Raw genomic sequence first — 11,516 nt, 5'->3', positions numbered from 1 at the left:
CTTCCACCCCCTGCACCCCACTAGGTCCCCACCCACGACGACACGTAAAAGACCCCCCCCCCCCCCCCCCCCCCGCTAACTCAGAGGAAAGGCTGCACAACTGCAGAAAGAGGCGATCAAGGAATGAAAAATCATGCATATGCACCAGGGGCAGAGACGAGACTGAGGGTGTGTGTGAACTTCTCTGACATGTTCTGCCTCTCAATGTTACCCAGTTCACAAGCTCAGACTACAGTTTTACTGGATTTCCCGGGATTTCTCTCTTTTGGCACTATTTGTATTTGACCCCAACAGTACAGAGTGTGCACATGGATGAAAGCCACTCTTGTACCAAGGGCTGGTACAAATCCTATGTGCTACGTCATGGCTTATCCAGGGCTTAAGTATTATCTAGGGTTTGCCTTTGTTCTTTGTGTGCAAACGGATTTCACCCTGAGTGAAGTGGTTGACATTTGGAGTGAGTCACTGCGCACCATAAAGCAATTCTCTTCCTCAAACCTTTTGTTCATGGTTGAGTCTATCACTAAACTAGCCACACACATATGGAACATGCCCTCCCTTCACTTTGTGTGACAGGGAAAAACAGCGCAAGAAAAGCCCTGTGTGTACGTGAGAAGTGCGATGTTCAAAGGCTCAGAATCTGCCCTGACTGCAACCCGTTTTTTTTTCCTCTGCAATACTCCAGAGCTCAGACTCCCTGAGAATCATCCGAGCCTGATTTCTGGTCTCTTGACAAAGCCATTTTGATGCAAAAGCGGGTCTAAAACAGGCCCCAATAGTTGTTTTTCTTTGAACAAGGGAAGTATGTCTTTTTTCCATTCTCCCAAGCAGCTGAACCAACTCTGTTCAGAGCTTTTCTGTATCCAGAAAAACAAACAAACAAAGCAACCATCTGAAATCAACTCCAGACCTTGACTTTAAGTCTGATAAATGAAAGTAATGCAAAAATATGTCATTGACAAGAGGAGGCTGGAATGGAAATGACCGACAGAGAAGTGTAAGTGCTAGGGAGGGCTGTCGCAAGTGCTCTGATTATACAAAGAAGAAAAAGAAGTGGTTAGATAAAGAAGGAAAACAATGAGGTGATTCTTACTTCATCAGAGGATGCCAGAGCTAGGGTGCTGAGTTCAAATGAAACCTGTGATAAAATCACAAGGGCTGAAAGCATTGATTCTTAGATTTACACTGCCCCATTTCTCTGTGCTGGTCTTCTAGACGTTTGGGGTGGGGAGAATGAGAGATTTGCCTTATCTTGTCCTGGAGGTGAGCGAAAGAAGGCAATGAGGAGAAAAGGTGCGGGGTAAAGGTGATTAAAGCCCAGGTTTGAGGACTTGTTTGTATGTATGCACACCCATACACACCCACGCTGTGCAGGGAAGAGTGAGAATGGAGGAAGGGAGATGACAAATGTGAAGAAAAATGATTCTATGCGAGTGCTATAGTGGAGGGACTGGATGGTGTTACCAGATGTGGCCCCGGTTGCTTCCCACTCCTCGCACTCAGCCAGACTGTGGATTCAGATACATAAGCTCTGCAAAATCCCTTGCTATCCATCTCTCTCTCTCATTGACACACAGTGGCCTCCTTGGCCTTCCACTGCCCTCTTTCTGAGCTCTGCCAGTTCATCTGGCTCTCTTTCTTCCTTTTTTTCTGGCCCCTAGTAAATGCCCTGACTCCCCACTCCCTCTCCTTATTCCCCATAGCCTTTTAACTCCCAACATGTCCCTCCCCACTTATCCCCACAGCTCTGCACACACAGCTAGAATTAAGTTGCCAGGATGTCTGTATAGGATGTGGAGGTGGACTGGGAACATGTCTGGGTGGTGAGACTCCGGAGATGTTTAGACAAACAGGCTCCTCTGTTTTCAAGTGGCCCATTGTTTGAGCAAACCTGTGCTAGTAAAAAAATGGCCAGCAGATGTCACTGTTCTCCCCGCTAAATCCCTCTTGCAGCCTGCTGGGGAAGGCCAGGAAAGGGGAAGTAAGCTTGGACTAATATCTCCAGCTGTTTTTAATGTGATTTTCTTGACTCATTTTCTCCCTTTTTCCTATCCTCTTTTCTTCACTTTTTTTTTTGTTTCTTTCTTCTCCTCTGTCCTCCTCCTTTTCCCATTTGCTCTGTTTTCTTCTGTCTTCTCTTTCTTGTTCTACCATCCTTTTTCTTTCTCTTCTTGTCAGTCTCTCCATTTTTTCCTCTTTTCCACTCTCTCTATTATTTTTTCAGGAACCAGAGAAGCCAGAAGTTTTAGAGTTCAATAGTCTTGTAGGAAAAATCCGAGATGTGCCCTTTGGACTCAGCACCAGCCCTGAGGTCCTGTCACATTATAACATCACAATCAACACCATCTCCATCTTCCGCAGGGTATGTCAGCCTTGTGGCTCTAGATTCCTTCTATTAGCACTGCTCAATGCACTGAAATAAGATTTTCTATCAGTAAGATCTAGAAGTTTTCTCCTTTTCTCCTTTCATAGAATGTATTCAGAGTGACATGGAGAAAGATCTAAGACAGACAAATGAGTCGTACAATACCTGATGATCTCTAATCATGAATGGCCTGAGGTGTCTATAGAAAGAAATGCCCTGATTCTAGGGCTCCTTGCTGTCCATGGTCACTAGCTTCTGCTGTTATATACAGGAGCCTCGTGGCTGGATGATCTTCCCGCTCAGAAATGCTCCATGCTCAGGCTGGGGACTGACTGGCTAAGCAGCAGCTCTGCAGAAAAGGACCTGGGGGTTACAGCGGACAATAAGCTGGATATGACCCAACCGTGTGCCCTTGTTGTGAAGAAGACTAACAACATTCTGGGCTGACTGCATTAGTAGGAGCATTGCCAGCAAAAGTGATTATTCCCCTTCAATCGGCAGTGGTGAGGCCACATCTGGAGTACTGTATTCAGTTTTGGAGTCCCCACTACAGAAAGGATGTGGACAAATTGGAGAGAGTCCAGTGGAGGGCAACAAAAATGGTGAGGGGACTGGGGAATATGATGTATGAGGAAAGGCTAAGGGAATTGGCCTTATTTAGTCTGGAGAAGAGACGACTGAGAGGGGAATTAATAGCAGCCTTCAGTTACCTCAAGGGGGGTTCCAAAGAGGATGGAGCTGGACTGTTCTCTGTGGTGGGAGATGACAGAACAAGGAGCAATGGTCTCAGGTTGGAGTAAAGGAAGTTTAGGTTAGATATTACGAAAAAACTTTCTCACTAGGAGGGTGGTGAAGCACTGTAACAGGTTATGCAGAGGTTGAAGAATCTCTGTCCTTGCAGGTTTTTAAGACCTGGCTAGACAAAGCTTTGGCTGGGATGATCTATTTGGGGATGGTCCTGCTTTGAGCCGGGAGCTGGACTAGATGACCTCCTGAGGTCCCTTTCAACCCTACTTTTCTCTGATTCTATGATAATATAGGAGTATAATAGGGAGCTTTCCCCTTGACCCCTATATAGGAGCATGGGAGTGGCATGGAAGAGGGGAAAAGGAGGAGGGAAGAAGCGTGGCTGGAGCATAGAGCACTTGGTGCTCTGAAGTGCTGCAGTGGCCTACAGACAGCTCTTGTGGAACACACAATAGAGAGGTTTCAGGGTTTGTTCCTTGGCAGGCCCCAGAACCCAGAGGGTGCAAGTTAATGTAAAGCCCCCTTTATTTCCTTTTTGTCCCCTAATTGTTTCCTGCATAGAGCTTTAGTAGAAATCTAGTTCACAGGCTAGGGGGAGATTTCAGTTCCTGCTTCAGTGAAGAGAATGATCCAGTTTTGCATGCAATCTAGAAACGGAGACTGCATTTACTGTCACTAAGTGCTGAGAATTGAAACAAAACTCACCTTGTCTATGCTTGCTGGGTTACAAAGATTTTCTTTCCAAGACTTTTAAGGATCTCTTGTTTTCCTCACCAGGAGAAATGGAGGATAGCTAAAGTGGAAGGCTGCTTTATCAAAAGAAAAGACATACAGAATTCAGATTATCCTCAATTGTCCCTATTTGCACTTCTGCTTTTGAGGTTGAAAAATCATTTCATAAAAAAACCAGAAAGAGATCAAATCCCTGATCCAGATTTAAAATGTGGTTGACAGTTCACTTGTGTGATTCCCTGGCTCCAATAAGTTTAAACAATTGAGACATTTTTTGCTGTAAGCTTGTATAGGAGGTGCGGGTCAGATCAAAAGAAAAGAAAAAAGAATTGGAACATAAACCACAAATGTGGAATACAGCATTCATCCAAGGAATGGGAAGACATGTTAGCACATCAAAATGATGGCAATCAAACAATGGTCCTTCAGTTTTGTATAGCCTGGCAACAACCTAAAATTTCAAAACTCTGTGCCTGTCAGAGAGATCAGGGTCTCAGCTGGTGGAACTTGATGCTGCTCCAGAGAAGTTAATGGAGTTTTGTTGGTTAATGCCAGATAACTGAACTGATAAATACAAAAAAAAGACATAATGAAGTGAATGTAACTGTATGAAGTGATAGAAACATCCTGTTTTAAGATAAACTATTATATACAGGCAGGGCTGTCCTTTGTGGAGGAGAGCAAATCGGGGTAACTGCCCTGGGCCCCACATTTTGGGGGGCCCTCCAGAGCCGGGCGGGTACCAGGTGGAGCGGCTGTGGCCCCTTGCAGTGTTAAAGGGGCCTGTCAGGATGATTTGCCCTTGGGCCCCTCACCCCCCTCTTGTCATCTCTGTATACAGGACCCGTTATCCCCCTCATAAGGTGTAATCTTTGTATCAGTCAAGAGTATGTTTGGGTTCTGATTTTCTAGAAATGGAAATCAATAGGTTGAAAAACAAACTGCACTGAAATAAATGGGTGTTTTTCCATTGTCTTTGATTGATGTTAGACCAGCTCCAAAGATCTGTCTGATATCATTTGCATTGGTTTGGCCTCAGGGGCTTGCTCTTGATTACAGTAGTGTAAGTGGGAGAAGAGTTGGACCTCATTACTTTACGAGTAGTACTGTCAGAAGGAGTGTAGCAACACACCAGATCAAAGACAGTTCTAGTGACCACAGAATGGAAAAGAAGGGGACTGCATGGCTCTGGAAAAGATAACATACATATGGACACATTTAAAACAATATGGGGTCTGCATGAAGACATCTCCTAGGTTCCATAAGATAAGCACATGTTTATAAACAAGGGATTAAGTCCAAGAGGAATCAACTGAACCATACTGAACTAAATATCAACATTGCAATGTCTCAATTCAGCTGACTCCTGTAATGTAACTATATATATACCTGGCATACTTTGGAGTTTGTCTATTCATTGTTTTCCTTCTCTCAATACCTGGTTGCTAGTAGAAGGACTAAAGTAAACCTTAATAAAATAGCTTCCAAAAGGTAATGGTGGTGAGAGTAAGTGGGTTGGGGAAAAAGGAGGTTTAGGGAAGGGAGGTAGAGGTTGAGGGAGGGCATTTTCTTCTAAAGTTGGAGTTTTCCAGGCTGATTTTTTTTCCTGCTGTACTGGAAAAAATCCTCTTTTTATTGGAGAGATTTCTTGCTTGCACAATGTTTCCAGGAAATCTACACAGGCCCATTCCAGCATTTATTAGTTTTAGATGGAATAAAATAAACAGATGGACTTTTCTAAAAGGATGAGAGAGATGTAGGGAATTAGATTTGTTTAATATTCTCTTTCCTGAATCCCTCTAAATGTTATCAGTTAATCTTCCCTGGCTCCAGAGCTGCCTGTGCTGAAGATACAGGGATGTTAAAATCCTGCTGGTTTCCTTTTACTTCATGAAGTTTGTGCTGTCTTGGCTGGGATGCTTAAGGAAGAGACTGAAGAAAAAGTGCAAGATGGGCAGGCCAGCTCCAAGGGAGAACTGTAGGCCTAATAGTCTCAGGCTCACACCTCAGGCTCACACCACTCACATCAGTACTTGCACCAAAGAATTTGTGCCCACCTGTGTCTCTGGGTAGAGGTAGGGAGGAGACTATTGTATTGAGGCCAATAATGACTGCAGGTGTCTTTTCATCACCACAGGTTGATGAGAATCGGCAAGACTTGGAAATCACAGATGGCAAAGAAATGGACGCCACCAGGTTGGGCCGCTTCATTCAGATCAATGAACTTCGTATGGTGACAGAGTACAACCCTGTGGTAATTAATGATCTGCATCACCCTCACCCAGCATCCTCTCTCCCTCTTCTTTTCTATCTGCCTTGCAGTTATTCAGATTTTGGGGGTTATAGTGTCATCTTTTTCTCCTTTCATATGGCTGATATGGAACAGCAACTATAATTTTACATTTAGATGGTTGAATCAGATAATTGCATCAGGAGCAGCAGAGTGTATTGCTGTGATACCTCCTTCATATCTGTGGATTGGGCATTGAGTCGCTATCTGTTCTATGGTCTGTTCAGGGTGACCACAGCCGCACACTGGATATTTTTTAGTTTTCCATTTATGTCCGTCTATAATGTCATCTATAGACTCTGGCAGAGTATGTCCATGTGGCACAATCCAGGGCCATGCAGAGATACCCGAGCTAATTCTGAAAGAACCAGTTTAGGAAGTGGCATAGCTGCATTAGTGCTAAATTGCACCAGGGTTAACACTGCTGCTCAGCATGGCTAATCAGCCTCAGCAGAGTGTCTGGTTAATATGGTTGCACTGCTCCTGGTACCCAAACTAGCTCATTCAGAGTTAGCTCAGGTACTTTTAGATAGCTCTGCATTGTGTTGTACAGATATACCCTTAGTAGGCACAGAGCAGAGGTCAGAAAGGAAATGCAAACGTGTCTCTATGTACACAGCTCTAGCACTAAATCTTATCCACAGTCAATAGTGCCTCCTTCTATCTCCAGGAACAAAGGGTTTGTCATATTGGTTTCAGACGTATGGGCATCCAAACCAGTTTTCTGTCTCCAGATGTGATTGGTGCCAGTTGCATCAGGGAAGATGCAAGAACCCCTGAAGAAAGCAGTTATGGAATAACTTGCCTATAGGAGATGTTTCTTTCTAACCTGTGTGGTTAAGCCTTGAAGCATGAAGGCTTGCAACTATAAAAGTTTGGAACCATTCCACAGGAAACCCTGGTATCATTGCAATTTGCCAATTTTGTTCAGTGTTGATTAACATTAGATGAATTCATTCACCTTGCTGCTTGGCAGTCCACTGAGCTGATGCTTCTAGACCCCTAGTGCCCCTCCACTGCACCAGACGGGCTACCAAAGGCCCAGGGCTTCCCAGGCTTCTGTGCTCTCCTGGGCCTTTGAATCCCACCAGTCCAACAGTTTGGCTGCAGAGGGGCCAAGGACCTAAAAGCCTAGAAGCTATAGAGTAGGATTGACAATTCTTGTCAGGTTCACAGCTTCTCACCAGTGAGTGGCAATGGCAATGGCAAAATTGAGCAGACTCCTACTGGATGCCATTCTGTGGTGGGCAAGTGACAGAAATCACATCCTTTTCAGCCAGGTTTCTCGGGGTTCCTACCGTGGTGCAGCCTGCCAAGAGGAGTGCATTTTATTTTGGAAACACCATATTTTACTGTTTTACAATGGAATGTTCTGGGAGTTCAGTTCTGCAAATTTTTTTGAGGTTTTGGTTTTTTGTCCTGATAACAGATGGGGGGAAAAAAATCAAAATCACAAGTTTTCCCAGGATGGGAAAATCATTTCCTGACAAGCTCTGCTTGTATCTCTTTCAAACTACCTAAATACAATATAATGTAACAGCAGATGTTCCTATTATTCTTATAAAGGACGAAGTCTTTTTTGAACCCTTTTAAATGTTTAGCCTCACTTGTATCTTTTGGCAATGAATTGTATCTGCTGGCTAATTATGCTTTATTTGAGCTGTCAGCCATCACACAGATCTGCTGATACATTACAATCTTAATCTGCAACAGTATGTTTTTCCTATGCGGTCCCAGAGTCCTCTTCCGGCTTCCCACTCCCCAGACTCCTTAGCCAAATCCACTTGAAGTGAGAATGTGTTATTTCATTCCTCTGGAAATACCACCACTATACCAATGTACCGGTTTTCCACTGCAGCACCCCTGGTACCCAATTTAGTGCCATTCAGTGCTGGGCAACTGACAAAAAATCACATTACTTTCAGCCTGGTTTCTCAGGGTTCTCACTGGTGCAGTCTGCCAAAACAGAGTACATTTTATTTTGGAAGTGCTGTATTTTACTTTATCTCAATCTTTCTTATTCAACATCTATTTTAGGCCCATAAACTGGTTTCACTTTAACACTTTATAGGCCCAAACAAAAATTAGTTCACATGGGTCAGATTAGGCCCCATGAGTCCTCTTTCCCACCCATTTCTTGGGCTTTCATAGCTTTCCCAGAATACCCTAATGCTGACCTGCAGCAGTAGCTCCAGCTAACCTAGGTCTTGGCCCTCTCAGGCAACGATCTCAATGGACCCCCATGATCACTTACCTCACCTTGTGCCCTGTCACCTTCTGCCCTTCTCATTAAAAAGCTAGGCAACTGTGGCATTGATGCCTACACAGTCAGATGGATAGCAAATTGGCTGAGGAGCCGCTGTCAGAGAGTGATGGTGGACAGGTCATATTTGACCTGGAGGGGTGTGAGCAGTGGAGTCCCCCAGGGCTCAGTCCTTGGGCTTACACTGTTCAATTTCTTTATTAGTGACCTGGATGAGGGGGTGAAAAGCAGCATGTTCAAATTCACGGACGACACCAAGGTTTGGGGTGAGATGGGCACGCTAGATAGGAGGGACAGGATACAGCTGGACCTGGATGGGTTACAGGGGTGGGCAAATGAGAATATGGGATTCAATACTGACAAGTGCAGGGTGCTGCACTTAGGCAGTAAGAACCAGCAGTATACCTATAGGTTGGGGAACTCTCTTCTTGAAAGCACAGTGGCAGAAAGAGATCTTGGAGTCATTATCAATTCCAAAATGAACATGGGCCGCCAATGCGAGGACACGGTCAGTAGGGTTAACTGCACCTTGTCATGCATCCACAGATGCATCACAAGCAGGGCCAAGGAGGTGATCCTCCCCCTCTATGCAACACTGGTCAGGCCGCAGTTGGAGCACTGCATCCAGTTCTGGGTGCCGCGCTTCAGGAGGGATGTGGACAACATCGAGAGGGTCCAAAGGAGGCCACTCGCATGATCCAGGGACAGCAGGGCAGGCCCTACGAGGAGAGGCTATGGGACCTTAATCTGTTCAGCCTTCACAAGAGAAGGCTGAGAGAGGACCTGGTGGCCATCTATAAACTTACTAGGGAGGACCAGCAGGGAATGGGAGAGACCTTGTTCCCCTGAGCGTCTCCCAGAATAACAAGGAATAACGGCTATAAGTTGTTAGAGAGTAGGTTCATACTAGACATTAGAAGGCGCTACGTCACGGTCAGGGCGGCCAGGATCTGGAACCAGCTTCCAAGGGAAGTGGTGCTGGCTGCTACCTTGGGGGTCTTTAAGAAGAGGCTTGACGATTACCTAGCTGGGGTCATTTGAGCCCAATTTTCTCTCCTGCCTAGGGCAGGGGGACAGACTAGAAGATCTGCAAGGTCCCTTCTGACCCTATATCTATGAATCTGTCCACTTCCCCAAGTCCCTCCTACACCGTCCATTCTTGATTTGTAGTTTCCTAGCTATTTTGGACATGATTTCCTCCGTATCTATGCTGCACCTTGTGGAGGGACAATGTAGTGGATGAATGTCCACTAGAAAATAGGCTCAGAGGGTGAAACTCCAGGTATTTGGGACCTCCCACACTGTATGAGGCTTGAAGCTCCCAAGTGGAAGGCTATTACATAAATGTACTCACTGACCTCTCCTTTATTAATCCTGGACTCTGCTTATACTGTTCTCTCCTTCACAGAAAATTCTGGCAGGGATTTATACAGCCTACCTCCCTGTGGTTTTGCGTGGCACAGGAGAGGCGGCAGGTCAGCTGCAGGCTGTCCAGAGTTCTGTTTAGTTTGAGGGAGCAGCTGCTGCATTTCAGGAAATGGGAGGGGGAAAAATTAGATGACAAATTGCCCACCAACTAGAGACTGTGCAGAGACTCCACTGGTAGTGCCAACCTTTGGTCTCTTCACAGAGGGCCAGTGTGTACTTGGTTTCTACCATCCCTGAGGTTGGATGGTGAGAGCCAGCCCTTGTCTTCCTGGAGAGCTGCAAATGGAGGGTTAACCCTTTGCAATCCCAGCTGCCCAACCCACAAGTTGTTATTCCTTTTTAAGAGGGTAGGGGTTTAAGGTCCAACTCCACCACATCCAGCTAATGTTAAAGAAAGAAAAACATTTTTTGGAGAAATCTTCCTGGTTAATACAACAAACTCTGCCAAGGTCATTGCTGCCATTATTCCTAGATCTCAGTTCCCTGTGTCCTCTGGTTCCAGGTAAGTCACCACAATTCACTGCCCCATCTGGAGAGCTAGATATCCTAGCCTTCCACATCCATCTCCTTGTCCCTCTGGACTTCAACTTGCTGTCTCGAGAATGTCTCCTTGCCAACTTACTGAACATCCTACCCAAACCTCTGCCCCATGGCCTCCAAACCCTTGCCTAGAAGTTACTCAGACTTGAGGATCCCTTAGGGTGCATATCGCCAGATTCTGGCTTAAAATGACAAACATGGTTACAGATGTGATCTGCTGAGAGAATTCACCTGGGATGTTGGGACTGGTGTTTCTGATAATGCCACAGATGCAATAGATCTAATTGTCACATCTCCCTGTGTCTGTATGTTGGTGGCTTGTTTGTTTTTGACAGACTGCTATAGGGCTGTTCAACAGTACAGTCCAAATCCACCTCCTCCTGTTCACAGACAAGACTTCCAAGGAGCATACAGAGCGAATGCACAAGTACCGGGAAGCTGCAGAATTGTTCCGAGGGAAGGTGAGTACAAAAGAAGGGGAAGAGATACTATAAGGGTGGATTCCTCTGGGAGGGAGGAGCAGTAATTTCTTCCAGGGAAGGCAATCACATACCTGGGGAGAAAAAAGACCAGGTAGGAGAAGAGGAGAGGTATCAGGGTAGCTAAGTGGAGGTAGGAAACAGTTCACCAGAGGGAACAAATGTTTTCTTCCTCCTCTTGTTCATCACCTTGCAGGGAAGATGCTTGATACATTCTTTCTTTTTAAAATTACCCTGTAGATTCAAACGGATGCTGAGTTCTTCTTTGTTTCTTGCCCTACATTGTTGCCTTGTGCTGTTTTAGAGACCACAAATAGCTACCATGGTTCATCCTAGCGATGATTACATTCCACTGGTGTGAGTAATGACTTCTCTATATACAGCATCTTAGAGGCTGAAAAACATTATATACCAATGGACAGCATTATTACTACAATACATATAGTTAACCCTTATCCTTCTCATTAGTCCCAAGGAAAAGGATTTTTTGTAATTGGCTGTGCTGAGGGATTTGCAGGTGGGTCCATTGTGAGTGTTCAATTTAGGGCTCAGGGAGAGTTTTCAAGGGAGGAAATAGTACAAATGGGGATGCTATAGAGAGATTTCCTCTGCATGGTTGGTCTGCATTGGATTTGGAAGCCTGGACTCTCCACCAAGTTACCACCAGCTGGC

General features: G+C 45.2%; 2 protein-coding genes across 2 annotated transcripts in view; one reads left to right on the top strand and one right to left on the bottom strand.

The window, feature by feature from the left end:
• The window catches only part of PDE6H (phosphodiesterase 6H), a 53,067-nt gene extending 51,058 nt beyond the window's left edge, over positions 1–2,009 (bottom strand). Inside the window, exon 1 of the mRNA XM_019514964.1 lies at positions 1,094–2,009. The gene's annotated coding sequence lies outside the window, so the exon portion shown is untranslated. The remainder of the gene's footprint in view (positions 1–1,093) is intronic.
• The window catches only part of ERP27 (endoplasmic reticulum protein 27), a 34,006-nt gene that overhangs the window by 2,475 nt on the left and 20,015 nt on the right, over positions 1–11,516 (top strand). Inside the window, exons 3-5 of the mRNA XM_019514959.1 lie at positions 2,225–2,362; positions 5,982–6,098; positions 10,701–10,826. Of these exons, the coding sequence (XP_019370504.1) occupies positions 2,225–2,362; positions 5,982–6,098; positions 10,701–10,826 (381 nt within the window). The remainder of the gene's footprint in view (positions 1–2,224; positions 2,363–5,981; positions 6,099–10,700; positions 10,827–11,516) is intronic.

The sequence above is a fragment of the Gavialis gangeticus genome, unplaced genomic scaffold, assembly GCF_001723915.1.
Source record: "Gavialis gangeticus isolate Ggan-Ray unplaced genomic scaffold, GavGan_comp1, whole genome shotgun sequence".
NCBI classification, from domain to species: domain Eukaryota; kingdom Metazoa; phylum Chordata; order Crocodylia; family Gavialidae; genus Gavialis; species Gavialis gangeticus.
The sequence above is the reverse complement of the archived record's forward strand: the minus strand, read 5'-3'. Positions and strand labels throughout refer to the sequence as shown.